Source organism: Ochotona curzoniae, unplaced genomic scaffold, assembly GCF_017591425.1.
Source record: "Ochotona curzoniae isolate NIBS_2020 unplaced genomic scaffold, NIBS_Ocur_1.0 contig_66, whole genome shotgun sequence".
Classification (NCBI taxonomy): domain Eukaryota; kingdom Metazoa; phylum Chordata; class Mammalia; order Lagomorpha; family Ochotonidae; genus Ochotona; species Ochotona curzoniae.
The window spans coordinates 26,233,849-26,249,372 of record NW_024466512.1 but is presented as its reverse complement, the minus strand read 5'-3'; the positions used below and the strand labels follow the sequence as shown (position 1 = coordinate 26,249,372).

The 15,524-nt window shown below is 51.2% G+C and overlaps 1 protein-coding gene across 1 annotated transcript in view; it reads right to left on the bottom strand.

The window, feature by feature from the left end:
• The window catches only part of SORBS1 (sorbin and SH3 domain containing 1), a 224,912-nt gene that overhangs the window by 75,286 nt on the left and 134,102 nt on the right, over nt 1-15,524 (bottom strand). Inside the window, exons 8-9 of the mRNA XM_040992413.1 lie at nt 8,084-8,225; nt 4,192-4,221 (exon numbers count right to left, since the gene is read on the bottom strand). Of these exons, the coding sequence (XP_040848347.1) occupies nt 4,192-4,221; nt 8,084-8,225 (172 nt within the window). The remainder of the gene's footprint in view (nt 1-4,191; nt 4,222-8,083; nt 8,226-15,524) is intronic.

Sequence of the window (15,524 nt, the reverse complement as noted above, 5' to 3'; positions counted from 1 at the left end):
TCAGAATCTCAACTTTCAGCACGTTCACAGTCTAGTGGGCAGAGAGCCTTGATGCCCGTCAAGGGAGCATGGATGCTGAGGGCTGACACAGGAGCTACATCCTACTCAGCTGAGGAATTCAAGTTCAGGACTGACTTCTCATGGGGGAAATCAACCAGCCAGGAAGAAGTGAAGGGTAATCCCCACAAAGGGGACAGTAGCACAAGCAAAGGACTGGCAGGGGTGGGCACTGAACTGCTACACTTCTCATCATTTCCTTTCATCCTCTCAGGAACCATGTGAGGAAGAAACTACCATCATCCTTCCATTAGGGGGAAAAAATGGCTAAGAGAACTAAAGCAGCAAAATAGTATGCTTGGGATCATGTGGCCAGCATAAGGCAGTGCTGGGAGGTGGCCTGCAGTCCACCTGACCCCAGCAGTCCCAGAGAAGCCATATCCCGCCCTGCCACCCTCAAAGCAGGCATAGTGTCTGGGAGGGAAGGGAAGCATGGCTGCATCCGCCTACACACAACAGCTTTGAGAAGACATGACACCTTTAAGCAGAAAAACCCGAGACCCCAAGGAGAAATAGAAAGGTAACCCGAGAGACGCCCTGGCCAGCAGTGGAGCCATGGACATGAAAGCGACAGCTGGGGTCGATGACACCGAGAGCTTAGTGTTGCCACAGAGCCAAAGAATTCCACATGCAGGTGGAGCAGCCCAGAGCCAGAAGGAGACAGAAGAGAGCAGCAAAGTGCCACGAAGCCAGGGAAGAAACAAGTGGAAGGGTAAACCTTTCAAAATCCCCAAAATGGAAACAGTGGAGGCAGCAGCAGCTTAGGCAAAAAGAAAGGAATATTCTGAGGCAGTGGTTCCAACAGCACATGGGGGAAGGGAACAGGGAACAGGCTGAGTGGGTGAATGAGCAGAGGCCTTGGGACAGATGTGGAGATGGAGGTTGGGAAGGAAGAGTATGTCAGGCAGTAACTTGCAAGGACAAAAGATTTGGGCAAGAGAGGCACAAGCCAGGGGCACTGCAAATGCTAGAGGTGAAGGCCCCGGGTGACGATAAATGGCACAGAAACATGTCCCAGCAACTGCCTAGTGCTTGGGAAGTACCTGTCTCATGCCTGAGAGGCTCACGTCTCTGAGAAAGGTTAAGGGATGGGCTACGGCCTGAGATGGCAGGACCCAGGCAGAGTTGGGACAAAGTCAGCACTGTGTCTGTGTGTGTGGAGGGGAGGCAGAACTGTGACGCCAGCACACTTGGTTGTTATGACACCCAGTCCAGCCAACAGGCAACTCTGCCCAGATGGCACAGGAACTTCTGCAGCCCACGCTCAGTCTGTGGGGTTAGAACGGTTTCTCAATAATTCTGAGACTCAGCCTAGCGAGTGTCCAGGGAAACCTGATCCCTGACACCACCACCATAAACCTTCGCAAGTGTTAAACCAGCCTGGCTTTAGAGGAGAAGCTCTGTACCCAGCAAATTCCAGCGTCAGGGCCGAGGTCTGGGCAGGCCGCCTGCGAACACAAGAGGAGCTCGAGTGACCAGAGACTGCCCTCAGTACGGCCATGCCAAGCAGTCCCCATGATCACCACCCTCTGAAGGCCCTGATGGATCCAGAAGGAGCTGGTGAGCTGCTGGCAAGTTCTGTCTACATGTCCTGGAGAAGCTTCCAATACAAGATGACAGAAAAACCCCAGACGTGCCATCCCCAGGTTTCTAGACCCAGATTAATTTGTCTTCTAATTGCTAGAGTAGTGGCTCCATCAGCAATCACTCAACTGTGAAATTCAGGCTGACAGTTCATGGCTTTGTCCTCAAGCTAGCTGCCAGAGTCCTTTCAAATGACAAACACAGCCCTAGATAATTTTACTTTAGAAGCCTGTGGTCACGTGGCTCAGGATGGAATGGGTTTTGGAATACGGAGGGCTCAACGGTAGCCCCTGAACAGAGGGCTAACCTATCAGGAAAGTCCAAAGTCACGACTGGACCAGGCAGGTGGTAGGGCCATGCATATGACAGGCAAAACTCGCTGCTATTTTTCCCTGGGAAGGCACTGATGCCACCCCACACAGCATCCTGGTGAGTTTCCTTGGAGATTTACATGATGCCTTAACAAGGAAGGGTGTGGCCACTAAATAAGAGACACTGACAACCTGAGCCATGGTGTCCCTTTGTGTCACAGCCACAGATTTGTGATGGCTGTGTCTCCTCCTCTCCCTGAACCCTCAGCTAGCCTTCCAGTGCAGCTCTTAATGTCATTCTCCCATCTCCCCAAGCAGAGCGCAAGCCACAAGAGGCCAAATGCCAAACAGGGGGAGCTCATTCCCACCAAGGCTCAGGCAGGAATAAGCACCACAGGGGTCTCCGAGCAGAAGTAGAGACCGGCACACTGGCCTCTCTCCTTCAGTGGCTCCTGAGCAACCCAGGGAGCCTGGATGCAACGGGCTGATTCCAGACTTGAGCAGGAGAGCTGGGCCTGCCTACAAGAAGCCCTCTTCTCTGCGTGCTCTTTCCTTAAGAGCAAAGCACCTTTCTCCTTCGCAAGGCAAAGATCATTGTCCCTAAAGCTCCAGCAGGAAACCTGCTCAAAGAGGTGATGTCAGTCACCCAGGAACAAATGGCAAGGGAGGGTCCGGACCAAAATCTGGGTCTCCTAGCGTGTGGCTGACTGCCTTTGTCACCATTCCACCACTCCTCTCAAATTCCATTGGGCTGGGAGGAACCCACAAGAGTCATTTTCTTTTTGCTTTCAGAACCATTGTGTCCAATGCCACCTGGGCTGTGGCCAGGGAATGCACTGGAGAGTGGCAGCCTGAGCAGGGGCAGCCAAGGGCACTCTGGACTCTGTCGCAGCCTGTTCTGGTCCTGGGACCAAACCCTGATAAAGGTGGGGAGCTATGAGAACCCCTGGTCTCCCTGCGCAGGAACTATACAAATCACAAAGGACAGCAGTGGCAAGAAGTCACAGAAGTCATACGGCAGCTGCCCAGGCAATGGTGGCTGCAGTTATCCACCAGCACAGGGATTCTTAACCCTGCCATTTCACTGGGAGGTGAAAATCAGAAGTACTGGTGTGACACTGCCTGGGAGAGGGGTCAGCTGTCTTCGTGAGGCTCTCACAAGGAGCCCACGGCACAGGAAGTTGGCAAACTATCAAAGCACACTACAAGATGCTCAGCCCAGCTGAGCACCCGATACACAGGAGGCAGTCAAGGAAATGGCCTTGACCTGGATGGCTCAGTGGAGCACCTGTTGATAACAGGCACTCCCAGCTCCTGGCACTCAGTGCTCAGCTGGGAAGAAGCAGATCCTCATTTGGTCTTCACAACCTGCGAAGCACTACTGCTTTCCCCCATGACAGAAAGCAAAACTGAGACCCTGGGACATTGCATAACCGGCCAGAGGTGGCATCAACTCTCAGTTCACAGGAGGACAGGGTTTAAAGCAGAATGGCTACAGGAAGCCAGGAGGAAAGAGCTAACCCCTCCTGGAGGTCCTGAGTGTCCTCAGGCTGTCGGCCCACATGTCTGCTTCTTCTCCATGCATCTCATCAGGGACCAGGCCCAGGGACCAGCCTATATCTAAGTCATTTGCCTTCATGAGTGGCCCTTGACACACTGCCATGCAGTGTGGTCAGCACAGAGGGCATCACAGGAGAGCCAGTTAGAAATGTAAATTCCCACCCAAACCCAGGAACCTGAGCTTTGGTATGCTGCTCTCCAGGGGGTTCTGATGCCAACGTGAGGCCTCCCACCTGCTTGGATCCCAGTACTCTATGGGTCTCTACCTGCACGTTTCAGCTCAGACTCCCAAAAAAGGAAGGTGTTTGACCATGCTTCCCAATCCAACCTGGCACATCCTGGGAGAGAAATGAAGGCCAGAGGGTGACCTCTTCAGAGAGGCCTGCCACAGACGTACCAAGAGCATAATCCTTGACCCAGAGTGCTGTGTGCTTGCTCCCCAGGCTCAGAGCACAGTCCCTAGAAGGCACAGTGACCAGTTCATCTGATCTACCCCTGGCCAGCTGCTCCAGGAGGCAGGGACCAGGCTTGCTTCCCTCACCTCTAGAGTCCTGCAGTAATCATTGCCCCCACCCCATGACAACTAACATGGGACCCTGTTAGTTGTGCATGGCAGGCTCACCAAAACATGGCTTCAAGAGGAAAGGGGTTAACCTGTAAACAAGCATTTCTCACCTACCTGGAAGGCTACTGAGTCGTTTTTGCTGTTCTGTGACAAAAGAAAAGAACACAGAGTGTGAGATTTACACAGTCCAAGGGAGCCCACCAAGTCCTGCCATAAGCTGTGAACATCCCAAACCCTGAGTCCTCCCTGTCCCCTGGCTGTAAGGGCCAAAGTGGGCAGCTTTGCTGAAGGCAGTGTCTCCCAAAGTCCCCCCAGATCAGGCCTTGTGGACATCTGCCCTGCAGGTGAGGTCATCTCACCAGGAGGGCCACCTAGTCCCAGTGTTTTCAAGTGAGCAAGACCCTATGTAATGTCTCTTGGTACCTGCTGGTGAAAATTTATCCTAAGTGGAACCACGGCACCCCATGGGCCAGCTATATCACACCAGACACCATTTTAAGAGCATAAACGTATAACACTTGTGATCTGCACAATAGCCACAGAAGTCAGATGTGACCATTATCCCCAGAGTACAGATGAGAACACTACGACACAACTTTAGCCACTGTAGCAAGCTGGCTGGCTTAGGGTACAGGAGAAATCATTAGAAAAGAAAAAAGCAGCTTTAGCCAGGAGACCTCACATTATCCAAGATAACACTGAAAACCAGATGGGTCTAGAACCAGACCCCCCAGCACCCAGGGCTCTTTCTAGCTTAAATCACCAGTTGCTCTCTCAGCTTCTCAGCCTCCGGGGCACTGGTGTGGAAGGGAGGCCAACATCTCCCTATGAGAGTTCAGTGTATGCTTGCTATCAGCTAAGCATGAAAATGACCTTTATCATCACAGCTGCTAAATATAAAGCAGCCACAGAGATAAAAATAGAGCATTTGCCAGCCCCTGGTGCTGTCACTATCCCCCTTGGCCATGCCCCTACCCTCCTGCCACAATCAGCAGGGGCAAGAAGCAAACAGGGACGCTTGAGAACTCACAACAAGGGAAAGCTGAGGCTGGCCCGTGAGTGCTCCCTGGCCAAGAGAGGCTCAAAGGAGGTGACAGTGGACCCCCTCTGCCCATTTCCCTGTTGGCTAAATCAAAGTGTTTTGTGTGGTGTAAGGGCATCCCTGGACTCTCCAAACACTACTTGCAAGCTATGGGCAGGACCCAAGCAGCTGGCAAGAGGAACCAAAACTCAACCTAAACAGTGATGTTGTTTCTGCTTCATGAGTGCGGGACAATGCTGCAGGCAGCCAGGGCTGTTTTCAGTGGTGCTACTTTTCCATGTTGGAAGTGTCCATTCCAAGGGGAGCCCCAGACTGGTTCACAGCTAAGCCTGGGAACCATCAAGCCCTTGCTCTCCAGCATGGCCCATGGGCTGGCAGCCCTGGTAGGCTCAGAGCACATGCTGGACACAGAATTACATCTTCTCTTCCCCCAAGACATGGAGAATCTGAACCCGTCAGCTAACAAGACACCAAGGATCTGATACAAATAAAAGGCTGAGAATCCCTGAGCAAGGCAGATAACTCACTACACCTGCACCTCCTTCCATCCTCAGTGTGTCCTGAGTAAAAGCCCCCATTCTAGGATGGTAAGGGAGAAGAGTCAAAGGAGAGTATGGGTGGGAGCCCTCCAACCATTGGTGCCAAGCCATAGGTTCCGAGTCCCTCTCTTTCTAGCAGGGAAGGCTGGCGTGGGGAGATGGGACTGTTGTCAAAGGACAATTCTTTTAGGATGACAAACTGAGAGAAGTGAGGTGGACAGATCATTCCCTCGGGAGACTGTGCACTGTTAAGAAGCTGTTGCTGAGTGCACTGTCCATGAGGTGAGGCTGGACTGTCAGGCCAGGTCAGCTCGGCTGCAATGCCCAGAACACTTGACCCATGAGAAGCAGCAAAAGCCAGCGTCAGGAGGCCCATTTATTCTTCTCAATGTTTCCTGCCCTCCTACTTGTAGAACATATAGTTTTGCTCTTTCTGAGAAGCCACCATTGAATTAAATCACCACCACCACGACCATCACCCCAACTTCTTCACAGCAACACGCAGGGCCTTTTTATGAAGAACATGCTGCTTAGGCTATACAATTTCAATGTTTAGACTCTTGGGCAGGACTGGGACAAAGGAAAAGGGCAAAGGAATGTGAGTTTAAAAACCAAAAAACTTGATTGTTTAGGGAGGAACCTAAAGCGAAGGAGGGCATTTCTGTGCCTGAGATGCTGTTCCAGGTGTCGTCAGAGGGCTGGGTGGGAGCAGCTGGCATTACACTTGGCACTTCCCAACAACAAACAAGTTGCCTTGGGAACAAATCCCATTTTTAAAAGAATTTTAAAATCTCTTTTCATTCTGGGAACCAACTTGCTTCTGTTTGGAGTTTTAAAATTTTTTTTAAAAAGATGAGTCACCAAGGAGTTCATAGAAAACCAAAATTTTGCTTTGTCCTGTTTTATAGACACTTTCTGGGCAAAGTTAGAGCCTGCCAGGAAGGGGCAGGGTGGGACTGGGCTGAAAGGAGAATGGTTTCCCTGTGGTCAGCATGGGAGCTGGGACCCTGTTTACTTTAAAGACCACAGATGCAGGAGAGAAAACTAATATGGGGGCCACACACAAAGGGGATGCATGGAGAAGGAACTAGACTACTAAAACAATTATTTAGGACTAGAGTGGGAAGATTCCAAGTGACAAAAAATGCTTTATTCATCTACTTTTCAAATTAGAAGCATGAAACAGGAAATTCTATTTAGTGTGGGAAATAGTTAAAAATAGACACTGGTCCCATTCTCACCCTGGTTAGCACAGAAAGAGAAGGAAGAGCGAAATTGACAAAGTTGGTGAACAGGCAGCCAGGCGAAGGAAGACTTAGTCCCAGGCTCTGAGCTCTGAACAAGACAAGGAACTTCGGTGTTCTTTCAAAGTCTACACTACGCTGGAGGAACAGCCTGAAAATGCTGTGCTTCTGTGGAATTTCAGAAGGAGAAACTTGAAATTGAGAAGCACTGTTTGGAATGCTCAAGCAGAAGGGTCAACAGATACAACTGTCCCTAAAGCTCCACCTTGTCAGTCAAGCTCAAGTGGAAAAACCAATCAGGAGCAGCCTGAGGAAGCAGGCAAGCAAGCTCCAGACTGAACAGCCTGAGGCACAGAGAAGGACAAACCCAAGGTCCCAGGAGATGACACTGACCAAACCTGCTGTACCTGGTGCCCAATGGGGCTGGAGACACTAGGAAAAGATTGGAGGCCTCTGGTTTGGAGGCACAGAAACACACTTCGTGCTTCAGAAATGTTTCTTCTTAAATCTAAGCACACCACATTCTGCTTTCTAGAAAACTACATCAGAGACATAAAAATTGTTAAGACACTACTTGGAAGAAAGATTACTGTACCTAGATTTTCTAAGCAAGGTGTTTCATTAGAATTAAAAGACACAAATCTGGAGTGAGCATTTAACCGATGAGCTAAGATGCCTGTGTGTCATATAGGAGTGCCTGGGTTTGATTCATGGCTGGCTCTTGACCCCTCCTGTCCAGGCAGACTGAGAGGTAACAGGTATTGGCTCAAGGCACTGAGTCCCCATTATCCATGAGATACCTTCGTTGAGTTTCCAGCTGCCAGCACAGGCCTGGCCTGGTCCTGGATAATGTGGACCATTTGAAGAGTGAACTAGCAGATAGTTGAGTTCTTTCTATGTCTCTCTCGCTTGCTTGCTTTTTTTCCCCTCTTTCCTGATATCAGCATCCAAACAAGACAACCATGAACACCCAAAGCCTGGAACATACACTGGCCCAGCCTGCTTACTCAAACACTGGCCCAAAGCAGGGATCCTCTCTCTGCCTACTGGCAATTCTGCAGGTCCTATGAATGAGTTAAATGGGCAGGAGGCCCAGGACGAGATGTATGGACATTGCCGTGCACAGGCAGATAGCTGTGTGGACGTCTCTGGGCTGGGGGAGGATGGCCAGAGGCCCTCACCTCGGTTATGCTGCAAGAGCACGATTGTAGGGTTGACGATGGTGGTGGAGGGGTAGGCGGATGAGGGCTTGCTCACTGGTGTGGAGGCCTGGGAGTCACTTCCAGTGTGCGAAGACACTTCATTTAGTAGCAGACTGGAACCCTGAAAAGGAAACTCACACCATGACCAGCTGTAAGTACAAGCCACCAAGGACTGATGCTTTCTCTAAGGAAGAAAGATAAAGTTGGACACACAGATCTTAATTACCAAAGGAAACAAAATCAGTGAGACATATCACAACATTAATTCCAGTTAGAGGCTTAATCTGGAATGCATACTCTCTGTTGGCAATTAGTAAAGGCAGAGGGGCAGGGCAAATGTTACTGAGCATCTTGAAAACATCATTCATTGGTGTCACCTGGAGATAGCTGTGAGTGAATCTGGTTACTGAAAAAGGCAAATTCAAATCAAAGTAGAGCAACATGCAAAACCCATGCAATTCCAAATGAGGTCCAAGAACAAGAGCTGGTTGAACTGGGAAAAATCAGGGTAGTTTAGTATCCCAGGTTGACAAATGAGAGAACTTGAAGACACAGAGGTAAGAAGAGGGAAGAGCTAAATAATACTTCTCTCAGAAAGCTACGCTTCACCTCCGAACTACTGAGCAATTGTACTAACGCTGGCTGCTGAGCTTTAGGTTTTATCCTATCCTGCTGTGACTTTTTTTCATTCTAAAATTAGAGTGACAAAAATCCCTGAAGTAAAGGCTTCTGAGAATCCTGACTTTAGAAATCTGAGGCCTCTTCCAGAAATACCAATACAGTGATTAATACTAACATAATGTGCACAATGGGGAGTCATGCCAGTTTTTTTCAACCAATAAAAATAAGACTCCCCTCCCCAATATAGCAAGCCTGTTTCAGAGCTTCTTCCATCATATCTGTCTGTCTCGCAAAGATTCTCCTCCAGATTTTACAATCCGCCAATCCAGGATAACATTCTTAAGGGGATGTGAGAACCAGATTTTGGTAGCTAACCCTGAAACAATTATTCTATTGCATCAAAAATGAACTGTCACGTAACTACCTGTGGAATGAGGGCCAGGCACCTTTCCTCCTGTCTCTTTCTCCTTGCCCCTCCCGCCGCCCCTAATCCTAGCAAATGTCCTTCAGATGCTCAGCAAACTTCCCACAAATGCCAGGACCAATCTACCCCATGTGCGACCAAGGATTTGTACAAGAGAACCTTGAATTCAGCAGGATAGAGGTGGTGCAAGTCAGCACCCAAGACGGCTCCTCACACACAGTAGGGCTTCAAAGCCCTGGCGTGAGGTGGTCTCTCTCCAGAAATGACATAAACAGCCACTGCCTGCAGTTGTGAGTAGCAGCGCAGCTAGTAAAGGAAATCTTTCTCTAAGGCACAGTGTGATCTTGCACAGCCTCTTTTCGATTCTGTCATTTATAAAGTGGAAAATAATTACACTCTTCCTAATTTATCTCCAGTGATAACAATAAAGATGAACATGCTATCACTAAAAACTCAGACACGCAGCTCTTTAGAGCACACATGTCTGATGTGAGCATAAATTCTTTACACACTCACTGTGCTGAATTGCTAGAATAGCACAAAGAGAAGTGGGATCACCTAGTGCTTTTGCTCCTCCTGCTGACTCTCCTATAGATGGAGCATCCACCATGTAAGGCTCAAATACCGTCCATGGTGACATCAACTGTCACACTGACCCTAAGCAGTTTCCTTTCCTCACCTCCTAAGCTGTGACCTGGGGACAAATCAGACGCTATCAGGAGGTCTACAACAAGCTGGTCACTGCCTTTTCTACTGTCATCGTACTCCTCAAACTGGTTGTGAAAACCTAGATCTATTCCAATGATACACTACAGGACACACAGCACAGCTACTTAGTGGTGTACGCACATCCGACACACAAGAGTCCCTTTATCTCCTGCTGGTGAGACACACCCTGTGTGTAAGGGGTCAACTTCTCCTTTTCCTACAACAGGGCTAAGCAACAAAGCTCAGCATTAGAGGGACATCCAAGTCTATGGTCACCTTGGGCCTGGTCCTGATTGATTTGAGAAGAGACCTGTGCGTCCCCATTGCGGGGATGAAACAGGTCTCGGCTTCACTGCAGCCGCACTGTGATTCCTCCAACAAGCCAAACAGAACGTGTCCCCCTTTCTGCATGACTGGTTCCGGCTTAATGAGCTGTTTGGGCCGGTGGAGTGTGGACACCTTCTTCCACAAAAGGGAGTGTGCCACACATCACTGCATCTCAAAATGCAGGACATGGATCCCAGCATCAGGAACTCTCATGGTGCTTGCTGCCAAGTGAGGGTCCCACATCCCTCCCAGACCCACTGCATGGACATTTTGGGAGAATAGCCTGGAGCTACCTACTCAGCCCCTATTCTTGTGCAAACGGCCCCACCTCCCTTCCCTGTGAGAACTGAACTGCTACCCAGCTCTGCCAAAACAAATAAGCAAAAGGCCTGAGAGCAGGGGCCATGATCTGTTTGTTAGTGGTTGTACCCAGGGTACCTAGGGAGGGCAGAAGCACCTCGGCTCACTGTTCACTGGCGAGTCGCTGGAGAGTCACTATCGCCCTGATTCTCAGGGCAAGTCCTCAGCACTGTAGTGAACGTCTCCTGGATCCCACTGTACCGACAGCCTTGTAGGTGGATCCGGGTTTCCCCACATCATGCCCATCCTGAGATCTACTTAAATTCTCTCAATTCCCAGGACTCCTGAGGGAAAGGGGCAGTGGCAAAGCTTTTTCTCTAGAGGGCTGGGCTTTTCCTATGGGACAGGGACTCAGCCCCTACTGCCAGGGGTGCCAGGGCCCTGTCTCCTCAGCACTGGAGTCCCCTTCAGGAGCTCTAACCTTTTGGGGGAAGCTCCTAACCCTTGTACAGAATCCTTTGTTTAAAGATTTTTTTTTTCTTTAAAATCCCAGTCCTTGTTAGTTTGGGATGTAAAACTAGAGTTTGTTGACTGACAACTTGTAGGGTCTCTTCCCCCTGCTCACCATCAAGTGGGCTGGAGCCTGCAGGAGGCTTCCCTGCCTGTTTTCCCCACTTCCCTCCACACTGTACATGGCTACACCTGCCTGGCCACAGGGAAGGTTGTAGCGGAAAAGTGTTCTCAGGACAGAAGAGGTGCTTGGAGGGCTCAGGAGCAGCGGCGGGAGGCAGGGGGCACACAGGGGGCATGCACTTGGGCTCGGTCATCACGCAGGCACTGGGTAGTGCGATGAGAGGGGTGCGGTTGCCGGCAGGAGGACACAGGCACCAGGGAAGCCGTGGGAGGGGGTCCAGCAAGCTTACGGTACTTGGAACAGCTCCCGTGAGGTCAGGCTCTGAGACGCTGCGGAGGTCCTCCGGGGCCGGAGGGACCAGTGGAGGTGGTGGTGAGAAGGATGGTGGTGGCGCGTGGCTAACGGGGGACAAGGAGCCACAAGCACTGGCTGGCGAGCCTTGGTGGGGCCGCCTCTGCAGATGAGGGGGAATGAAATCGTCTAGAGTCGGGAAGGTCAGAGGCGAGGCAGCAGAGGTGGTGGCTGGCGCCGTGTGGACGCAGCCCGGTGTGCCCTCGGCCTCACCTTCGTGCCCTCTGTCGGTAGTAACCAGGTAAAGAGGGACAACTATTACCTCAGGCTGGGCCGGGCTGGACGAGGTGGCGTCCTGCGGGGGAAATAATGGGGTTGTTACACCAAGGGTTGCAGCAGGCGGCGGGGAATCCCACACGCAGACGGGGTGCACGGGCATGCAGGGATCTGCCCTGAGAAGGACTGAATTGCTGCTCCGTGGAACAGTGGGTGCTGGCCAGTTGGCTTCCTGCTACCTCTGACCCAGAGGGAGCCTTTTCCAAGGTTACTTTCCATCCATCTATTTTTGAATCCTTTTAACACCTTATCAGAGAGAAGGAGGAAACAACAGAACAGGCAGGCCGGCTCTGATTAAACCGCTCTGGACAGAATGCAAGCTTGCAAGTAAATGCAGCTTTCTTTAGCATCTTCACACATACACACACTCCGTCATCTGGCCATCAAGGTTAGTCTGTGGGTTCCGCACTCCGACACACTTAGCATGTTTACAGAGAAGAGAGAGGGGTCTGTGCTGAGACATTTAGGAGAGGAAGTCAGAAGTAAAGCCACAACAACATTAACAACGGAAGGGAGGGGAGAAGGGAGGCAGGGGGAATGGAGAGTAGCCCAGAAAACAAACTTGAGCCACACGGGCCCGCTTTGGAAGAAACACACAGACATCCCTATTTCCTTGCCTTGGCTGGACTACACGGCTGCAGAAGGGAAGGCTCTCGGCTCCTCCGGTTTTCGGGATCAGAGGTACCTTGGGGGCCTAGCACCAGTGGGCGCACCGCATCCGGGAAGGAAGCCCGAGTCCCCAGGGAAGCAGGCACACCACCACCGGCATCTTTCCGGATGTCAAAGAGCAGTTTGGGAGGGTCAGGAGGAGGAGCAGGGGGTGCCTTTCCTGTGCCGGCCGTGCAGGAGTCCAGGCTGCGAGCTGGTGCCCGGGTGCTTGCAGCCTCAGGGGGAGTGCCTTGGGCTGGGTCACGTGCAACACCAGAGGATGTTTCCGATGCCGCCCAGCAAAGGTTATTGGATAAACAAGGGACATATAAGCTGCTGACCTTTTTTTGCCCAGCTGGCCCATGATGTGGGTTACAGCTCACAGTCTTGCTTTCAACTGTCCCAGTGGCTGCAGAGCAGTGCTGGGGTGCAGATGAAGCACAGGGCAACATGGAACCCAAAAGCAAGGGACCAGGGCACATTGTGACTTTGGGGGCGGCCGCCAGGGGAACAGAGATGGGCTGAGGCTGTGAGTGTTTCTGCTGGCCGCGGGTGCCGAGTGAGATGTAAGGCCTCAGCGTGCTCACACAGAGCGAGTCCTTGCAGGGACTGCCAGTGGAGGGGGCCTGCCATGCAAAGCACTCCCCAGCAGGCAGGGAGAGAACCTTGAGTGGCATTTTCAAGATGTGGCATCAAAACAGGAAAAACGGGAAAACAGGAAGAGGAGGGGACATGGAAAAAGGGTGGACTGTTAGAAACAGCACAGTCACATGATGGGAAATAAAACTTTCTTGGTGAGAGTCCCCAGGACGACCTTCCTTCTCTTCCATGCCGTTGTCCTCACCTGATCGTCAGCTGGAGGGCAGGCCCTGCTGCTCCTTGCTGCCGGGGGAGGCCGGGCCCAGCCCACAACACACCACACACTCAGTTCTGACGTCAGTCTTTAGCTGTTGGCAGTGTCACCACTGTTTATTTGACTGCCCTACTCTGGTAGGCCTAGGGAACCCCCTCCATCCCAGACTTCTCTCACTCAGACTTGGGCTTGGAGCAGGCATCTGACACTGTGATCAGGATGCCTCTGGGGACTCCTGCACCCCATTCTGGTGTGTCTGGGGTTGAACCCCAGCCCGGCTTCTAATTCCGGCTTCCTGCTGTGACACACCTTGAGAGGCAGCAGGTAGGGGCTCAGGTGGCTGGGTGCCTGCCACCCACATGGGAGACCACATCTGGATTCCTGGCATCACCTTGGGCCTGGCTCAGCTGGGCATCTGGGAAATGAACAGGAAGATCTCTCTCTTCCTCTCTCTGTCTCACTGCCTTTCAATTATTATTATTATTGATTCACCAGAACTCTTTGGAGGGCCTTTCACCTTTATCTGAGAGAAGAGAACGAAAGGCCCGTCCTTCCTTGTGTTCATGAAGACAGACAGCTTTTCTGAGTCACTGAGATCTGGCCCTGGGTCCCTTACTTGGAACAATCGACAGCTGCCTATGCAGAAAATGCCGAGGCCTGAATGCTAGGCGCTATCCAGCCAAAGGAGACAGGCCGATGCACTGGTTACTAAACACATGAAGTCTCCCAGCTTCACTGCACAAGCAAAGGGGATCAGGCAACAGCACACGTCACTGGCTGCAGTCCTGGCCATGCCTGGTTCCTCAAATTCCATCACATGCACTGAGAGTCAATCCAGGAGGTGAGTCATCAGCCGTGGAGTCATGGCTTAAGCTCAGAGCTCCAGCTGCAGGTCCAGAGCTAAAGAGCTATGAGATCACATCTCCTCCGTCTACCTTTGCCACGAGCAGGTCAAGGCGAGCAGAGGGTGAGAAACCAGGAGGATAATGCAGACGGAGCAATGCTCCCTTCTGTTCCCGAACTTTATTCCCAGGCCCAGAGGACAGCCACTCCTCCACAATGCACAGGAGACATCTAGCAAATGGGCTGGAGCCCCAAACTGTAGTGCTCCAGGGGTGTGGATCAAATTTGACTTTTTTTTTTAAGATGTATTTATTTTTATTGGACAGGCAGATGTACAAAGGAGGAGAGGCAGAGAGGAAGATCTTCTGTCCAATGCTTCACTCTCCAAATGGCCAAAACAGCTGGAGCTGAGCCAATCCGAAGCTAGGAGCCAGGAGCTTCTTCCAGGTCTCCCACGCGGGTGCAGGGTCCCAAGTCCTTGAGCCATCCTCTACTGCTTTCCCAGGCAACAAGCAGGGAGCTGGATGGGAAGTGGGGCTGCTGGGATTAGAACTGGTATCCATATGGGATCCTGGTGCGTTCAAGGCAAGGACTTTAACCACTATGCTATTGTGCTGGGCCCAAATACGTCTTTTTGAATCATGGTTTACATTTTGTAGTTTTTGAAGCATAGGTAGCAAGGAAAGATGAACAAGTGAGAAATAAAGCAAGCTTTCTGACCCTGGATTAGCATCTCATCCCAGAGGCAATGAGGAACCTTAGAATTCAGTTTTCAAATAACCTTAAAGGGGAAACAGCTGTGTGGGTCTCCTAGGCACTTCAGTGCCCTTCCCTTAAGCAGTGCATCCAGAGCCTCTCTCTGCAAATCAGTAAAGGTGAATTCACGTAGGGCCTGTGACCATGGACTTCAGGTTAGGGAGCATTTACATATAGACTAAATGACACTCCTTAGAAAAGCAATTGGCTTGGGGACAGCCAGGTAAGCCTACGATGGCTGCTAATGAGGTAAGGAGAGAGCAGTGTGACTTGGGCTCAGATTTGCTCTGACTTTGGGCTCGAAGGTCCCACATGTGATTCTTTCTTATCCAAAGAAGGAAATGGGTTTTGGTGAATTTTTAACTTAATTTGGCCGTGGCCATATATAGTACCAGGCTACACTATATCAGGCACGAGCCTTCCCAGGGCTCTGACCCTGCAGAGGACATCTCCCCAGAGTGTTGGCACAGCACTCAGGGCCAGAACTCCTCCAGCCTGGGGCTTCCTTTAGGCCTAAAGAAGGAAGGGGTGGGCACAGCCACCTTACATGGAAGGAACTATGTCCTGTTTTACAGTAAACATTGCAGGAATCACAAGGGCAGTGCGTATTCCTGTCCAGCTGGCTACTAATAAAAATCTCACTTATTCTCTTAGCAGGCGGGTCTGTAATACAAATGCA